The sequence below is a fragment of the Phyllostomus discolor genome, chromosome 5, assembly GCF_004126475.2.
Source record: "Phyllostomus discolor isolate MPI-MPIP mPhyDis1 chromosome 5, mPhyDis1.pri.v3, whole genome shotgun sequence".
In the NCBI taxonomy this organism is placed as follows: Eukaryota; Metazoa; Chordata; class Mammalia; order Chiroptera; family Phyllostomidae; genus Phyllostomus; species Phyllostomus discolor.
Genome location: NC_040907.2, coordinates 42,986,554 through 43,006,537, shown reverse-complemented (window position 1 = coordinate 43,006,537; position 19,984 = coordinate 42,986,554). Strand labels below are relative to the sequence as shown.

Sequence of the window (19,984 nt, the reverse complement as noted above, 5' to 3'; positions counted from 1 at the left end):
GTTTCATCCTGCCCAAGCACTACCTAAAGATTTTATCTGACTTTTATAACTCTTATTTCTCACCTAGTCTGAAAGCTCCAGGGCCACTTTCCCTCTTCCTTTGCATCCATGTCTGAAAAATAATGTGCAAGCATGTGACGTTGTATGTGGCGTCCTGGCTAAGGCATAGATTTTACCCCAAAGGAATCCAGGCTGTGCATCTTTTCTTTCCCACTGTCCCACAGAGACTCAGCACTGTAAATATAAAACTTAGTCTGATGTTGAAGGATTTGCAAACAGAAAAGGAGCAGGACACACAGGATAATCTAAGTTCGTAAGGAAATGTGCCCAGGTCAGGCACAGCTGACCTGCATGCCATAAGGAGAGGTTGCAGCCAAAGGACTCTCAGGATGCCCTACATATTTACAGACAGGCACCCTGTGTAAATACATATTTACAGGAGGCAGCGCTAGCCTGGGTGAATTAACAAAGTAATCAGCACAGTTTCCAGGGCTAGGAAGCTGCTTTGTGAGGACAGGGAATTCAGAGCGCTAACTCTTGTCAAAGATGCTCCTTGGTGCCAAGCCAACACCAACAGGAATTTGAGGTGTGGTGGAAGAAACTGCTTTCAGTGCAGAGGAGCTCAATGGTGATACAAAAAGGCTGTGAAAACAGCAGGACTTAGGCAGCCCCAGGGGCAGGTAGCCCTGGGGCCATGTCCCTCTTGTGCTGGGCAGGTCTGCTCTGCTCTGCTCCACACCGGTCTACTCAGCTCTGTTCCAGTCCACTCTGCACCAGTTTGCCTCTCTCTGCACAGGTCTTTTTTCATCTGCTTCAGTGAGATGTCTTCAGTGTTTCAGTGTAGCCAAGGAAACAGTCTTCTCTTTAGTGAAAAGGGAAGGTGTGCTCTCCCAGTCAGTAGGGGGGGGTGGGGATAGCTTACCCCTGGTTCCTGATTGGTTGACCTTTATACAAATGAGGGCTCCAAATGCTTGCATTTTGATTGGTCCAAAAAGCATGGTCTTATTAGTCAGCAGGGAGCTGCTCTGATGGTTAGTGAAGATGTTGATGGGAATAAAGCTGCACTGATCTAATTGGACAGGGAAGCCTCAGACCTATTGGTTGACACAAGATTTTACGAACTCCTAGGATGAGATCAAATGGTACACACACAGTATAGAAAGGCAGTTCAGTGCAGGAGGCAGGAAGCTTAGTGCAGGCTTCTTCCTGAAGTGTGGTTTGCATGAGAGGCCCCCGTATAGAAGTGCCTGCTAGGCCCTGTTTTGGTTTGTTGTTGTTGCTTTTTTAAATTTAAGCCCAGTTAAGACACCAGGAGACCTTAGTAGGTAGGCATCTTCATTCTCAGGCTCATTCTGGTGTCAAGCTCTTCTCCCCTTCAGCTAACTCCAGCCTACTTAGCCTGTTGATAAACTACCAAGGGAAGGGGGAGCATATTGGGAGTGAGGACATACAAAGGACTCTGAGTTTCTTCTTTTCAAACTTAACTGTGACTTTGAGCAAGACATTTAACCTGGCAAGCCTCCATTTTCTTCCTCTAAAACATGGGTATGAGAGTAAAAACTTCACTCAGTGGTGGTGAGAATAAAATGTTCAAACATAGCATGGGACTCAATAGGGTGCAACAAGAATGTACCTTTATCCCCATATCCCCATCCCCAAACTCTGAGAAGTACTCCTTTCTGCCAGTGAATGAAGTTTCCACAGGGTCCATCACTTTTCTGATTGCTCTTACATAACAAACATTCTGCTTGTCATTTTCATTCTCTAGAAGCCTCAGTTTGGACATTGTAATTTGCAGCAATTTACAGCCTAATAAGTATACAATTTACAGAACTCTATAAATGAGCTAATTTAGCTTCCTGTTCAACCCAGTTTTAGAACTGAAAGGTTTCCAGGTGAGGTGGGTGGGGTACAGCCAATACTCCTCCGAGCACCAGGTGCTCCCTCCTTCAAGCATTTACATTACAGAGGGGATGGGGCTGCAGCCCAATTGAGCAATGGAATGGAGCCCTTTGCCATCAGAACCACAGGCAGCTGAAGAATCCAACTGCAGCTCTATCCCTGAGTATGTTTCTGTTTGCAGGGTGATGTCTGAAAGCTTCCCTTCACTACATGTGAATGATTCTATATCACATGGAACTTCAGAGAAATACAAAATGTATGCATTCACCTTCAACATCTAGAACAGCTGTCAAGAATTTTCTGTGATAAGGGCAATGTTCTGTATCTATACTGTATATCATAGGCACATGCCATGTGTGGCTGTAATAAGAAAATAAAATTTAATTGAAATTCATGATTAAATATGTAATATGGCTAGCAGACAGCCTATTGGTCAGTGCATGTCTAGAACCTTGAGTGGCTCTGAAGGAACTACTGCCCAAATGATGTGATGATGCCGGGCCAACAATTACTGTACAGTTCAGAAAGTTAAATGTACAGTCATGGCCTTTTGGGATCATGAGCATCTACCTTACGTGTGACAGAACTTCACTCTTGTTTCCACCTGTGCAATCTGGCACATTAACTTTATTCATGGGATGAAATGAAAATCTATTGAGCCTCCATTAACAGCAATGGATTTAAGCCTTCCCAAAACATAATCTAGGAATATGGAGACTTCACATTTCTTAATATTTTGCAACTCATCTTGACAAGCCTGTATAGATAGGGAAATAAGATGCCAGAAGAAAGAAACCCCAAAATAAAGTAGGAATAACAATATCGCTTAAATAAGAGAAATCTGGGCTGCAGGCCCACAGCTGATATGGGTAAGTGATGACTTCAAGGATACAAGCTCTTTCTTCCTTGTGGGTCCACTGTCTTGACAATTACCTTCAGACCAGTGGCATTCTAAAAAAGGGGAAAGGGCTGGCAAAGCATACCCATTCTTTCAATAAGCACACATCACTACTGTTCACACCTCTTTGGACAGAACTTACTAAAATGACCCCACCTAGTTTCAGAGGAGTCTGGGAAGTGCTTATGTTTCCCCCCTAGATGTGAGGTAGATGTAACAAGTTAAAACATGGGGTTTACTAAGGACAAAGAAAGGAATGGAACTTGAGAGATGAGTAACAGTCTCTGCCAAAGAAAACACATGATTTGAATTCCACAATAATACAAAATGTCTATATTCCAATGGTGAAATTGGAGAGATAACTGGGAAAACCAAAAATCACTTTTACACAGCTACTCATTCACCAAATAAATTCAAACATAAAACAAAATTAGAAAAATTTTAAAATGACTTTTTTTTTTTTACTGATCTAAATATTCTACATTCTGTATTTAAAGCAGCAAATAGGACTTCTGGCCAAGATGGAGGCATAGGTAGATACACTGTGCCTCCTCACACAACCAAAGGAAGGAGAACAAATTTGAAAACAAAGAACCAGAACTGCAGAAAATTGAACTGTATGGAAATATGACAACCAAGAAGTTAGAGAAGAAACATTCATCCAGACCAGTAGCAGGGGCAGAGATGGGTAGCCAGGGTGGAGAGGACTCACAGCAAAGCGGCAGCTGGAGGACCTGGGTAGGCGAGGTGGAGGCTGGTGGAACGGGTGGTCCCACATTTGCGTGAGGATAAACTGGGAGGTACAACTGGGGATCGAGACAGACCTCACAACCCAGGATCTCAGTGAGGGGAAATAAAAGCCTCAAAATCTCTGACTGAAAAAACCTGTGGGACTTGAGGCAGCAGGAGAAACTCCCACCCTCACAGCAGTTTCTTGGAGAGACCCACAGGGAGGGACCTAGAACACACACAATCCCACCGACCTGGGAATCAGCACCAGAAAGGCCCAATTTGCGTGTGGGTAATGTAGGAAGTTACTGAAAACTGGTCAAGAGGCCAGAAACCAGCACTGTTCCCTCTTTGACTTCTCCCCCACCACCAGTGCCACAAGGCAGTGATGTGGGTTTCCCAACACCTAAGGTTCTGCCCCTACTACGAAACAGGGGTGCCGAGAAGAAAAATGGCCCAAATGAAAAAGATCAAAGCTCCAGAAAAAATACAACTAAGCCATGAGGAAACAGCCAACCTACCAGATGCACAGATCAAAACAGTGGTTATCAGAATGCTGACAGAAATAGTTGAGAATGGTCACAAAGTAGAGGTAAGAGTGAAAGCTATGCAAAGTGAAAGGAAAATTTACAGGGAACCAACAGTGACAGGAAGGAAACAGGGACTCAAATCAACAGTTTGGAACAGAAGGAAGAAATAAATACCGAACTGGAACAAAATGAAGAAACAAGAAGTGAAAAAAATGAGGAGACGCTTAGGAACCTCTGGGAATACTTGAAACATTCCAACATCTGAATCACAGAAGTGTCAGGAGAAGAGGAAGAGCAAGAAATTGAAAACATAATGGAGAACTTCCCTAATCTGGCGAAGAAAATAGACTTCCACAAAGTCCAGGAAGCTCAGAGAGTCCCAGAGAAGTTGGACCCAAGGAAACACACACCAAGGTACATCAAAATTACATCATCCAAGATTAAAGATAAGGAAAGAATCTTAAAAGCAGTAAGAGAAAAAGAGACAGTTATCTACAAAGGAGTGCCCATAAGATTATTAGTAACGTTTTTTTTCTCAAAAGAAATCTTAACAGACAAGGGGCTGGAAAGAGGTATTCCAAGTCATGAAAGGCAAAGACCTACATCCAAGATTACTCTCGCCAGCAAAGCTATCATTTAGAATGGAAGGGCAGATAAAGTACTTGCCAGATAAGGTCAAGTTAAAGGAGTTCATCATCACCCAGCCCTTATTATATGAAATGTTAAAGCCACTTTTCTTCTTATCTAAAAAAAGAGGAAGATGAAAACTCTGAACAGTAATGTGACAAAAAACACAACTATCAACAACTGAACCTAAAAGAACAAAAACAAAAATAAACTAAGCAAACAACAAGAACAGGAACAGAATAATAGAAATGGAGGCCACATTGAGGGTTATTAGCAGGGAGGGGGAAAGGAAGAATTAGGGAAAGGGTACAGGGAATAAAAAGCATAAATGGTAGGTACAAAATAGACAGGGGAGGTTAAGAATAGTTTAGGAAATGAAGAAGCCAAACTTATATTTATGAACCAAGGATAGGAAGTAAGGTGGGGAGGAAGGCTGGTGGGAGGAGGGATGGAGGGCTACAAAGGGGAGAAGAAAATGGGGCAACTGTAATAGCATAATCAATGAAATATATTTTAAAAATAAAAAATAAAATAAAAATAAATCAGCAAATAAACATGCACTTGTACCTACTAAAAATCCATCATAATCACACAGAATTGGAAAGTTTATTTACTTAAAACACTTTACAACTATTAAACTGTTATTGGACAATCATTTATTTAAAATATCCTAAATACAAAAATAAATCAAACATTGCTTCTATTTTTCAAATGTCAAAGTCTTTTCCATAGAAAATAGAAAAAAACTTTTAGAAACTAAATTATTACAATTAAGCTACATCAGGTTGTTTTTTTTTAATCCTTACCCAATGACATTTCCATTTGCTTTTTTAGAGAGAGGAAGGGGGAGAGAGAAACATCAATGAGAGAGAAGCATCAATTGGTTGCCTTCATAGCATCCAGACTGGGGTTCTGTGCCGGGACTGGGAAATCATAGGGCCAGACCAGGGATGAACCCAAAATCTAGGTATGTGCTCTTACTGGGAAATGAACCCACAACTTTTTGGTTATGGTATGATGCTCCAACCACTGAGCCACATTGGCCAGGGCATGCTACATCAAGTTTAATACCTGCACACCATTTTCTTTTGTGGTTGTGCTTTAGTGCTTTACCAATTTCCATACTACTTCATTGCAATGTACAGGTTCACAATAAGAATGAATGCATACAACTGTATATACACATTTTACATAGGAATGGTTCTTGTTAAATACACATGCAGAGAACCTGAAATGGTGGTGTTGTGCACTAAAAGCCACCCGATGGAGTCAGATGTTTCACTACACAGACACAGGTATTGACGTACAAGCATTATCTAACATTCTGGTTAGCACTTCAGGTATCCAAGATGACATCATAATGAGGATGCCCAGTTTAAAGTTTCTAGACAACACATTGATTCTTCACCTATTAGTTCTATTAATTCTAAATCAGTTCAACAGCCTTATTCATTGAAAAAATACAGTGAACTTAAAGTATTTTTCAATACATTAAGTTAATCTCAGGATAAACATCACTGTCATATGTATACATACTTTTTGTTTTAAAAAGAAAAATATTAGTTTTACAGAAAATTCTCAAAGTTAAAGATCATTTCCAAATTAGTCTGTGGTTTTACTTTATTATCACTGGGACATGTAACAACTTATCACATAGATAAATGCTCAAGTTTTCTTCCCTGGTATATCCACTTAAACATCACTGATAACCCAGACACGTGTAACTCATGGTTTATAGGAAATATTCATAACGCTTTACCACCCACAGGGTGTCAATCTCACTATGTTAACCAGATGTGGGAATTAATCTCACTTCTGGCCAGTTCTTGAATTTCCATATGATTAACCACAATGATACAGAACTTTAAATTACATGAGTCTTGTATAAATACTTGTATATCAAGCAATTTAAATTCTACCTATCACCTGAAAAAGTGGTAAATCACAAAATTGCTTTTTCTCTATTAAGAAGAGTCTAGTTTTAGGTCCTTATTCAGAAATTGCATGAATTATTTAGAAATTCCAAGTATAATAATCTAAAATTTATGAGCAATTGAACTGTGAAAATACTAATTTATTGAAACTGCTGTTTTACAATAAAGTCCTTTAAAAGGGAGCTTGAAGAGCTTGGAAAATCTCAATGATAAGCAAGTAGTAAATACCAAAGCAGCTCATGTCTTACATTGACCAAAATATACCAGAATGCCATAATATTTAGAAAATTTTAATAAGCATGCTAAAATATTTTCAAAGGCTTATTTCACAGGCAAGCAGAGACTACAAGGATATATGAAAATGCAAACCAACAACATATTTGCAAATATACTGGAAAAAGACATCAAAACCTAAGAGGTAGTCAACAGAAGTAACCCTGATAAAAAACAAAATGTCCTCACAGATGCGCCCTAATCTAAGTATTTTAAATACAGTATGAAATTCTTGTATTTTCAGAAATTTAAAAAAAAATTTTACTGGCAGAGAATCTAAAACCCAAGAATCTAAAAGAGTAACACTGTAAATGGAAACAATATTCGTGTTTTCAAGGAAATGTTAAGAATAAACTCTATACCCAAGGAGGTCTTCAGCCTGCAGGCCAAATCAGACCTACCACCAGTTTTTGTAAAATAAAGTTCTACTGAAATACGACCATACTTACCTGATTTCCATATTGTGCATGGCTGCTGCTTTCATACACACTTCACAGCAGAGCTGAGTACTAGCTCCTGGTCATATAGCCAACAATGCCTAAAGTAACTACTATAGTATTCAGCTTTAAGGAATGCAAGATGCTAGTTGTGTCACAATTCAATTCCTTTTTCTAATGCAACAGTCCTGACATTTTTCAGCTTTCTACTTTTGTGGTCTAACATCAAGGAGTATTTCAACGTCATTATAAAAAAGGTTTAGTATGGCACCATCCAACAGAACTTTCTGCAACGATGGACATATTTTATATCTGCACTGTCCAATACTATAGCCATTAGCCAATGTGGCTCCTGAGGATTTGAACTGTGGCTGGTGCAACCAAGGAACTTAATTTTAATCAATTTCATTAAAATTGCTATGTGTGGCTTGTGGCTACAATATTGAACAGCACATATTTTACTGAACTAAATTAAAATGCCAAAGTGTAACTCTCAAAAAATTTGAAAGGAACACCGTTGAAAATAAAGAGCTTCAGGCAGAAACGAACTGAATACCATAAACACAGCCTGAGACAGATTGCTTATTGGGAAATAATATCAAATTGATTCCAAATTGTGACATCACTGCACCATCTCTTCCCAGTGAAGAGGCAAATTTAGTACAGTATTTTTAGCAGAGACCCTGATCATTTAATGCTTAAAAGCAAAATAAATTGTAATCTTCACTAATTATATTAAGGAGCACATGGATGCTTCACACAAAGTATATTTTTAGCTTGTTTCACATCAGAAAGTCACCCCTTACAAAAATCAGTTGATTTCCTCACCCTTCACTATAAAGGAGAGGGTTATGCACTCCTTTATAGTAGGTACACAGAAGTATAACCACTTCTGAATCTGCAAAATTTCCAATTAGTTACTTTACTACGGCAAAGTCACTTCAACAGTCAAAACTTCCAAATGTTTTATCTTCCATTACATGACAAAATATACACATTCAATGCCAGAACTTGATGCAAAGGGAAAACTTTGTATACATCAAATAAAAAATATAACTCTTTACAGCCCTACGTGTATGTACCATAAGATTATTTTTATATGGATCCAAACAATCAAATGAATAGATATATTTTTAAATTACTATTACTGATTATGTATTGCAAATTAACCGAGTTACTGACACAAATGAAAACATTAAACTAAAATATATGAAGTCAATCTGAAAACAGAATACTCTCAAAACACAAATGTTTGAGAGGTATGCCTAATTACATCTTCTAATGATTCAAGTGCACTCCCTCAGAGGGATAGCTAATTCTATATTTTGTTTTCAAAGTCAGCCAGCAAAATTAACTTCATGCCTGTTGAACAGCTGGTATCCTGTATCATAAACTTCTTTTTCAATCTGGTAGTTAGTTGAAGGACAGAAAATACTTAAGGACACTTCTGTTTGTTTTCTTTTGAGTTTAATCAGATGTTGTAGCAGGAACTTTAACAGAGAGATTTCTCCGGGTGCTGGTAATGTGCCGTTGCTGTGCTAGGAAGGAGCGTGCAGGAGGACACGCACCAGGGTCTTTGCAAGCACCACTGCTGCTCAGAAGTCTAGACTCCATCCCCAGTTTCTGAAATGCTAGACTCTAAACAAAAACAAACACATAAAAAGACTATTTAGAGTTTAAAGTGCTTTTCACATACATAAAGTCATTTCATCCTCAAAACAATCCTACAAAGCTGGTGTTTTCCTCATTTGTTAAGGAAAAGAATAAGACATCAGAAGCTAATTAATCTGCACATGCTAATGCTAATAAAAAGGAGAAAACAAGGACATGAAACCCAGTTTGTGTTAAGTCACTAAGTACAGAATCATTAAAACAGTAGCTTAAAGATGTTATAGAATTAACTTAAATTAAAACAATAAAAAAAGGCTCCAAAGCAAAATTATGTGTTTGGGCTGTCACTCCACCCACTATGAGCAGACATAACACAACAGAAAAGCTTTGATAAATGGTTATCAAAGTGTGATCTCTGGCTAATATGAGCACCACTGGGAATTTGTCTAAAAATGCAAATTCTGCCCGTAGATTCTACCCAGACCTATGAATAAGAAGCTCTGCAAATGAGTCCAATAATTTGTATTTTAACAAGTGTTCTGATGCATGCTAAAGTTTGAGAACCACAGTATAGTTCAAATTTACTATGGTTTATCTACATATTGATACTCAACAAAACTACTGTGGCTGTGGCTGTTGGGTTTCTTAGTAAGGGAAATCATTCCTTCTCACTAAGGATAGCATATCACAATTTTACTGAATTTAGCATTAATAGTGATTAGTACAATACATAAAATCAAGAAGACCCTCAAAATATATAGGTTGAAATGAATAATGCATTATTTGGCTTTAATATCTTTAATGATTTATGTCTCAAAAGGCCACAGGAGAACAGGAAAACAATACACAATCCTCCATATTAACTAGGATGGTTAACCCATGATGGAAGATTCTGGGAACACTTCGCTCATAATTTCCCTCAAGACCTTGCTAAATTAAGCCTAATTTTATCAAATAGAGAAGGGACGGGAAAAAAAAGAACGCAGATGAAAAGTAGGATGGCATGCAAGGAACAAAGCATGTCTGAGCAAGGACAACCAGTTCTATTCAGTGAAGCTCAGGGTTCACACGTAGGAGTCTACAACAGATATTCTCTCCCAGCAAAGAAGCAGCACCTAAGGTGGAGAGAGGCTGCATGATTATCTACTGTAACTGGTTGACATAACCCAAAAGAACCACATATGTTATGAACCACTTCTTTTCTTAAAAAAATCCTATACGTACTAAGGGGAAAAAGTAAAATACATTTCAAATTATTTTAAACTACTTTTCTCCTCGTTAGGACAATTATTGAAAGGTATTCCCTGGATTTAAAAATAAATGCATGAAACGTCACACTGAGAGGCTCTGGGGGATGTTAAAATCAATGTTGATTACTAGAAGCGCTTAGTTGTGATTTACATAATTGTTCTACTTCTAAACAAACCTTTCGTGGACCACAAATAAGATGTTTTAGCTCAAATAAGGCAATTTCAAAAGTGTGAATGGAGTGTTGTACGTGTGCTTCATGTGCATTAATGAAATGTCTGTGAGTCATGGAATCAATTTACTGATTCTGAAAAGGTCAAAATCAACTAAACATATTAAACTAAAATACAAAGTCAGTTTGGATTACTACCAACATATTGTTTATTTCTGAATACATTTTATTGATTATGCTATTACAGTTACCCCAATTTTTCCCCCTTTGCCACCATTCACCCAATACACCTCTTTCCCTCTGGCAATCCCCACCATTAGTTCATGCCCATGGGTTGTGCATGTAGGTTCCTTGGCTACTCCATTTCCTACACTGCTTTTAACATACCCTGTCTACTCTGTACTTACAAATTTGCACTTCTTAATCCATACACCTTTTCCCCCATTCTCCCCCTGCCCTCTCCCAGCTGATAACCCCCCAAGTGATCTCCATGTCTATGATTGTTTTTCTGTTTTGCTTGTTTGTCTAGTTTGCTTTTAGATTCAATTGTTGATAGCTGTGAATATATTGCCATTTGAATGTGCATAGTTTTGATCATCTTCTTTTTCTTAAATAAGTTCCTTCAACATTTCATATAATAAGGGCTTGGTGGTGATGAACTCCTTTAGATTTACATTGTCTGGGAAGCACTTTATCAACCATTCAATTCTAAATGATAGCTTTGCTGGATACAGTAATCCAGGTTATAGGTCCTTGCTCTTCAGCACTTTGAATACTTCTTGCCAGTTCCTTCTAGCCTGCAAAATTTCTTTTGAGAAATCAGCAGATAACTCCCTGCTTTTTCTCTTGCTGCTTTTAAGATTCTCTCTTATCTTTAACCTTTGGCATTCTAATTAGGATGTGTCCTGGAGTGGTCCTCTTTGTGTCCATTTTGTTTGGACTCTCTATGCTTTCTGGATTTCTATGTCTATTTCCTTCACCAAATTAGGCTAAGTTTTCTTTCATTATTTTTTCAAATAAGCTTTCAATTTCTTGTTCTCTTCTTTTAGCACCCCTATGATTTGAACATTAGTATGTTTGAAGTTCTCCCAGAGGCTCCTTAGCCTATCCTTGTATTTTTGGATTCTTTTTTTCTCCATGCTGTTCTGATTGAATTGTTTTCTTCCTTGTGTTCCAAATCATTGGTTTGATTCTCGACTTCCTCCACTCCACTGTTGGTTCCCTGTAAATTTTTCTTTATTTCACTTACTCTAACTTTCATTATTGCCTGGGTCTTTTTCATGCTGTTGAAGTACCCAATGAGTTCCTTGGGCATCCTAATGACCAGTGTTTTGAACTCTGCATCTGATAGATTGCTTATCTCCATTTTGTTTCACTCTTCTTCTGGAGGTTTGTTCTGTTCTTTCATTTGGACCGTATTTCTCTGTCTCCTCATTTTCATAGTCTCTGTGTTTTTTTTCCTACATATTAGGTAGAGCTGCTTTACCTTCCTGCTTTAGTAGGGTAGCCTATTGTAGAAAAGCGCACAGGTAAGTTGGATGGGGTTGAGCCTCAGGTAATCAGCAGGGCGGGGCAACCATGTGAACCAGGTTGATGGAGTCTCAGATATGGTATCCCCACTCTGTGGCTCTGTTGTGGGGAGGGCTCAGAAAGGGGACAATGCCACTGTTTGGCCTCTGCAGTTTTGTCTAGGAGGAAGCTGTCCCCTGGCACTTGAGCTGATGCCAGACATTTTGGTTTCTCTCTGTATGCCACTGGTGCCCTGTCAGCTTCTACCCTGGTGCTGAAGCCCAGAGAGAATGAGCCTGCATAAGTCCTAAGTCCACTGCAGGCCCTTTAAAACGAGACTCCTCAGTATCCCACAGTTTCTTTTGGTGCCCCAAACCCCTCTGCTTTTTACAGCCAGAAGTTATGGAGATGTATATTAATGGCACTGCAACCCTGGGCTGCATGGTCTGCTGTGGGCCTGGGATCTCACTCCTGAGGTAACCCTCCAGGTTTTTATCTACCACACGTGGGTGTGGGACCACCCATTCCCTGTCTCTATGTGTCGGCCTCTCCTACCCATCTCAATGAGTGTGGCTTCTTTAATTCCTTCGCTTTTAGACTTCCCTACAGCTTGATTTTCTGACAATTTTGGATGATATTTGTTTTATAGTCATAATTTTTGCTCTGGTTATGTGAGGAGGTGAGCGGTGTTTACCTATGCATGCATCATTACCCTTGATATTACCAACATCTTTAAAAAACAGAATATGACAGGAAATAACCTGAGTGCAAGGAACACAGGGTAACTTTTGTTTACATATATAATGTGTATATAATGTGTACTCATGTGTTGATCAAGCATTTTGACCAATAAAATCTATTTATTAGTCAAATAAAATCTATTTGGTCAAAAAATAGATTTTGGTAAAAATCCATTTATTGGCCAAAATGTTTGATAAACACAGTTCTAAACATCCAATCACTGACTGAATTTCAACTCACCTTATTATACCAGGCAGAAACAATGAGTTTTTCTTCATAATCACGGAATTTCGCCACTTTACATTCACTCTGGAAAAAGATATGAACACTATTAAAATCCCCAAAATAACCCCAAGTGACTAAAAATAGAATCATTTCTTCACATCTTTATTGAGAGAATTTGATGAATGCATTTTGAGGTACATGAAATCATCAAAATGTATCAGGGAGAAATGCATGTACAACAGCCTGGAACAGTAAGGTTGTGACTACTGAATCTTTATTTCAGAAACTTTACTGGTAAAATAGGTATCAAACAACAACAACCAAAGAAAAAACAAGAAACTAGTGATTCTTATGTCACTGTCTTCCATATCTAGAAAAAAGTAACAACTTGTTCAGATAACAAAACAGAGCAGCACCTACTGAGGAGTTAAAACTAAGGAGAAAAAGGATGTAATAAAAAATACCCCAGAAACTCCTCTACATCCCCTATAAAGTTTAGCATGAATTTTCATCTCTCAGTTCTTGATGACCTATGTACTAGATTACCTGTGGCCATAGTCACCTGACACCTGGAGACTGACATCCATTTCTTAATTACTCTAATATAGCTAATTTTATAATTTTCTTGAGTACCAGAGGGAGATGGATCATATAAAAATTATAATCTGAAAACACCTGAATGTTCTCATAAGAAGACACTGATGATAGAAAAAGCATGCAGGAAATGAGGGAGGTGAGACACCTTTGATCTGGCTCACAACCACTCCAGGCCAACACTCCCCAGGAAAGGTGGCACACAGAACACCCCCTGCTATTTACACTATATTTCTCCCTTTTTCATTTTTTCAGTGTACAGATAAGTCCACGTAAATTCAAGTCCCATATGCTGTGACTTAACTGAGGTTTTCCTCAGAGCCCTAGAGCTAAAGGCACCATTCTGTCATCACACGTGTTAGGGAGCTGTGTGTCAAGCATCAACAGCGCTGTCCATTATCATGGCTTTTACTGAGACGTGAATAATAAGAGCAATTTAGATTTCAGAGATTCAGTCCATTATTTGACAGATGAGGAGACTGAGGACCAGAGAGGGAAGGTGACCACTTTAAGATAAGTTACCCAGAAAGCTGTAACCATGGCCTCTGATTTATGCCATATTTAATGGTGGGAGAGAAGAGAGATAAGATTTAGTCTCTGGCGTCAATTCACTCTGACACGGTTCAAAAAGAAAAATGATGCTTCTGTGGGATGAAGGGAGGAGTGTAAATACATGCAGTCACCATGGAGAGAGAGTTTTGCCTAGGGCACCCAGGGAAAGCTTTACAGAGGAGGAGATGTTTGAGTTGGATCCTCTAGAATGAATAGCATTTCTTCAGGGCTTTTCATACAAACTGACATGGCCTGAACAAGAACTTACACAAAGCATATGGAAGGGAGTTGTGTATTATGGATGTTAAAGTCTTTAAATCTTTAAACAAAGTATGTTCACCACAGCCCATATCTATTGATACTGGTTCAGAAATAACGTGAAGAAAATGGTAAGTGAACATAACACGTTTCTTTGAAATAGAGCATTTCTGGTTGATTCAAATAGAAGCCAACTATCAATTATGAGGATTTCAAGCAAGTATATACACTTCAACAGGGCTGGGCAATGACCTACATGTCATTACGAGGAAGTATACACTGGCTTCAAGAATAGCATCAAATCTCACCATAGTATTCAAAACAGTAGTTTTGTAAAACATTTGCAGAGGAAACTGGAACATGCCTAATTATAAAAATCTAAGAATATATAGTTCTATACTGACATACTGATACTTCACCCAGCTCATAAAAACAATATAATTACTGACACAAAAATAACTTTAAAATGTAAAGACTCAGCTAACTAATGAGAACATGCTACTACCAACTTTGCATAATCCATAACAGACTGCCACTTTATTCAAGGGCTTACTGGGACTTTGAATTGCTTCCATCTCTCAGGAATTCCACGTAATGAGTTTGTTTGGATTCAGAAAAGAGATGAGATAAATTTGGTTAACTGAGTACAGTTCCCTACTTAAAAGGTAAACTTGGTTTCTTTCTTTCATTTCTTTTTTTTCTGAATGAACTTTCATCCATATGATTTTAAAAGGAGCATGATAGTGGAGTCTATTAAGAACTAAGTGGCATCCACATGACAGGCTGGCACAGGAGAAAGATACATGCAGCAGGGTTCAGAAACTGTGAAGAGACCAATCTCAAGGGCTAGTGAGAATCCCTGCAATGAACACACAGTGGTAAGAGAGAGTATTTGTAATTTCTTATGAAACTTTATCAATGATGGCAAATTCATGTCAGTAGTTAATTACCAGGATGACCCAGAATAATTAAGAAGAGATGTGTAAATATGGAAGTATTACCTCCAGAATCTCAATTCTTCTCTCTTTCTCTGCCAACTGCTTTCTAAGTAGCATTATTTCAGCTGATGCAGGATTTAATTTGGGATCTAAAGTTTTTATTACCTGTTGAAAGAAAAATTATACTCACTTTCCTTATCAAATATTGATATTTAAGACCATAGACTATAAAATCAGTGTTAAGTGGAAAATTATCCAGAAAGTGATCCAGCAGCTAACTATATATATTGTGTCTCACAATTTAATCTGAATTACAAGATAACTTATTCTACAGGCAAGAAACAATAAAAATTCAGCATAAAAATGAAAAGATCCCCAATCTAAAATCAAATTTACCTTCTCCAAGTTGCAGAAATTAGGGATAGTTATCTAGCCTTATCAAACTGAGAACTGAGGTCTTAAAGTAACCCCTTCCACATGTGTCTGACTTGAGCATTTTTTTAAAAGTTAAAATGAATTTAATAATTATAGTGGAACTTGCTAATTGTACAAACTAAGAGCGATACATACAAAATATTCTTAGCAATAACCTTTTTTAATATTATTATCTAGTTAAATGTAGTAATTAAATATATAACATCAATGTAATAGATATTGGTGATTTTGTCTTCAAACACTAGTGTGCCATCACATTTATGTAAATTACTAAAAATTAAGTGAAACTCAGATGTTTGAATGTAACATTGTTCTGAGACACTATACAGTCCTGGAAACTATATAGTCAGCAGTATAACAGAAAATCAACTTAGAAACATCAGGAATAAGTTACAAGGAAAAACAAGTTTCCAATAATAGGTGTAATTACAAACCCATTAAAATATTTGAAGTTATTTAATGAGTTAGGAAAATTTCATATATACTTACAGAAGTATAGAAAAAAAAGAGTAGAAAGATAATATGCCTAACAATTTCTGAGATAATATGCATTGGTAAATATCCACTGTTAAGAAAAATATACCAAAAGTTTAACAGCAGTTGTCTCTGAGAACCTTTCTATACTTTGTATTTTTTACTACAGGCATTTATATATCGGTAACTGAGCAACTCTGAACTGTGGCATAGACTGCCTGGATGTTTACCAAGCCCCGTCTCCCTGGAAGTTGAGTGTGGCTATATGGCTGAGTTCTGCCCACTGGAGTGAGAGTGAAAGCAGCTTACACTATTTCCAGGCTTGACTCATTACATACCTCCCACACAATCTATGCTCTTTCCCTCATCTACTAGCTGGACAATGTCAACGAACTTGGGAACTGTGTGTGGAAGAAAGCAGAACCTCTGTCACCTTAGGACTGTGAATGACTGCATGGAGCAGTGCTTCCCACACTGATGATTGGATTTCATGGGACCAAGATTAAATGTCTATCTTGCTAAGCTTTAAGATCTGGGGGGTTTATCTTTGCTGCAGGTACTATTTATGCCTTAATGAATAGTATATAAAACTTAAACATAAGAAGGGCAGATATTATCAGTATTTTCTATTTTTAGACTGAGGTGAAGGGAAGGTGAAAGAGAGGGAGAGAAACATCAATGTGTAGTTGCTTCTCATGCATCCCCAACTGGACACCTGGCCTGCAACCCAGGCATGTGCCCTGACTGGGAATCGAACCAGCAACCCTTTCGTTTGCAGACCAGTGCTCAATCCACTGAGCCACACCAGCCAGGGCAAGACATCAGTATTTTAAAGCTTCACTATACAATTCTTTTTTTATTCAGTATATTTTTTATTCAGTACATTGACATTTCTGAGAGAACATTTACCGTTTATTCAGAAAATATACTGTACTCATGAAAATAAAAGATTTTATGAGACTACTGCTAACATATTTAAAGTATAAAACTAAAAAAATAAGTAGTATGGTGAAAATTAGAATAATGTTTATTCTTTTAACTGTCTAAGCTAGACTAAATACTAAAATAATTTCAAACAAGGCTGAAAAGCTAAATTTTTACAAAAGGCAAATATACCTTCATTAAAAAGCCAGGGACGCCCTATATTATACTGGTTATTTCCTCTAATGAAGTCATTACAGTCAATGTTTAAACTGTTCCTATAAGCCATGTGTTTGTTTTATCTGAGGCTGAAGAGTAAGAGGGACAGACCACAGGGCTGACCTGGAAACACACCAGAAGCCTGACCAACAAGGTAGGTGATGAGAAGAAAGTGACATGATAAAAGCAAGAAGAGCAGTACAATCAAGTGGAACAGGCCTAATTAGCACCCGAGTCACAGAGACTTGAGCTCTGTAAGGTAAGTCACTCACATTTCTTGCTTTCTCTAAGTACATTTTATATCGTTCCTCCATTGCTTTCATGTCTTCATCTTTCTTCTGAAGAGCAGCTTCAAGTTCACTGATTTTTTGTGCTATAATTGAAAATGAAATGAAACATAACCAATTATGCCCTATTAAAAATACTCCATCCTGATATGCAAAAATATATTTATCACATTTATTTTCTAAGGACTGATAAGAGAACTTAAACCTTATACTTATTCTTTATATTGAAATCTTATCTAAAACTTTTGAACTACAACCAATACATCCTCATCATTTCACATTATTTTTTCTTAAAAAATCTATAATATGCTTTATCTAGCTATTTCTTTCCTTTCTATCAAGTATTTTAATGAGCAAATATACCTTACAATATATATTACTTTAAAATGTAAGTATAACCATCATAAGACAAAATAAAGCATTCTTTTCATATAATGTTCAAAGTTCATTTTAATGTGATTTAAATCATTATTTATATTTTCATAATATTAATTCTATTACACTTTAAAACGTTTGATACTCCTACATATCAATCAGTTCATTGGACCTACTTTTTCTGCATTAAGATTAGATAATTTATTACTTAAATCACTAAAAATTATCACAGTACTTATTTGTAATGTATGTATCTATGCTTTGACCAAAGACTCATGCACAGTTCTCGTATTTTTCAACTAAAAAGGAAAAGTCCTTAGATCCAGGTTTTTACAAGTACCTACCATTCTGATTTACATCTGGCTGAAGATCTTCAATGAGCTCTTGTTTCTTCTGTAGTTCTTCATGGACCTCTGTTAGTTTTTCCCTAAGCAGTAGAAATAAGAACAAGGAGCTTTGGAGCCAAACAGAACTAAGAATGAACACTGGTTTCTGCCACATAACATTTGTGGACTGTGGGCGAGTCACTTTCTGTTCCTTACTTCCCTCACCTGTGAAATGGGAAGAATACCTATCAAATAGTATAAGGGTTATTGTGAGGATGTAAACTGGCTGGCACATGATGGGTGCCAAAGATGTGAGATTTCTTCTTCTACCACCTTTGCTTCCTAAGAAAGTTAAAAGAAATATTTTATAGGATAAACATCCCACATTTCTGCATAATCTAGTTGTGATAGTTGCCAGCTTTGTAAACTCTTCAAATGGTATTAGTAATTGAAATATGTAGAAGTTTGGGATCATTGGCAGGTAGGCTGAACCTTTCAGTATGTTTCTCGTTTTGCTCTTTGGTCACAGTGGTAAACATTCAATTGGCACCAGGTTATTTGCTTTTATAAACAAAATTAGACAAAATATTAAGTTTAGATACATTTAAAACCCTTCCCCTCTCATATTTGAAATTAAATAGCAGTTTTACTTACATATGAGCTTCCAACTTCTGTTTTAGTTTGCTGGACTACAAAAATTAAAAACAGTTGCTGTAAGGTAACTATCGTGGCAAAGATAAATTTTCCAGACATTAAAATCTCTTTACCTCCTTTAAAAGGTGTATTATTTAAAATTATAAATAGGTTGAAAATTTGTAATTGTAATAATAAACTTTTAAAAACATGAGTTTAGGTATTTTTTACTTCAAAGGGAAAGGAAAGGAAATAAAGAGTACAATACCAGAAAAATGCTTTGTTTCTGAATACAATGTAAATAAAATTTGAACTTGAAGACAAGTAGAAATTACAAGCTGAATGTGAGATATGGAGGAGTATCAAACACTTAAATGCCTAAAAAATCATTTATTTAAAATAAAATGTTTAAGATTTCAAGCCTTTAATGAAGAATGGACTTAAAGGACTAAGTTATCTTTATAATAAACCTTAATCATTATAAATGTAAACAGTTTAATATTAACACCAATATGAAGAAATCAGACTGTGTTAAAAATAAAGTTCAAAACATAAAATTTCCTCTTTAAAAATGAGGAATTTAAATAGCAATAGTAATTCTGTATCTACTGAATAGCTTCAGATTTTAAAAATATATAATTTGAGATATAATGTGGACACCAATGCTATTTTTAAAAGTTAAAGAAACTTAAAATCTTTAAAACACTGCAGTCCAAAATGTATTCCTCCAAATAAATCCTATTTTAAAATTATTCCCTAATGTGCCTTAAAACTATATTTGTATCAGAAAGGTTACAATACCGTATATATGCACATATGAGATGTCGCCATGCATGAGACGATTTCTATTTTCCAAGCCCCCAGGGAAAAAAGAAAAAATCATATAAAGCATAAAAAAGACAGAAAGGAAATATAACCCTTTCAAGCTTCCTTTTCATCTCTTTACTTATTCTCCTCTATCAACACAGGTAGAATCACCTAACATTCCATCTGATCAATATCTATCTAATACACAATTAGCCCTATCTTTCTGTTGTTGTTTTTAATACATCCCTCCCTTAATTATTACTTATTCTCTCCTGTTATATAGAGGTCAAACTATAGGGAGACTGAAGTATATTTAGGCTGTTTGATCT

The 19,984-nt window shown here is 36.9% G+C and overlaps 1 protein-coding gene across 1 annotated transcript in view; it reads right to left on the bottom strand.

Moving 5' to 3' along the window:
- Positions 1–5,278: 5,278 nt before the first annotated feature.
- HOOK1 (hook microtubule tethering protein 1) overlaps positions 5,279–19,984 on the bottom strand; it is a 59,399-nt gene continuing 44,693 nt past the window's right edge. The window contains exons 17-22 of the mRNA XM_028511686.2: positions 18,870–18,904; positions 18,234–18,316; positions 17,500–17,600; positions 15,242–15,343; positions 12,852–12,920; positions 5,279–8,968 (exon numbers count right to left, since the gene is read on the bottom strand). Coding sequence (XP_028367487.1) covers positions 8,798–8,968; positions 12,852–12,920; positions 15,242–15,343; positions 17,500–17,600; positions 18,234–18,316; positions 18,870–18,904 — 561 coding nt within the window. The 3' untranslated portion in view covers positions 5,279–8,797. The remainder of the gene's footprint in view (positions 8,969–12,851; positions 12,921–15,241; positions 15,344–17,499; positions 17,601–18,233; positions 18,317–18,869; positions 18,905–19,984) is intronic.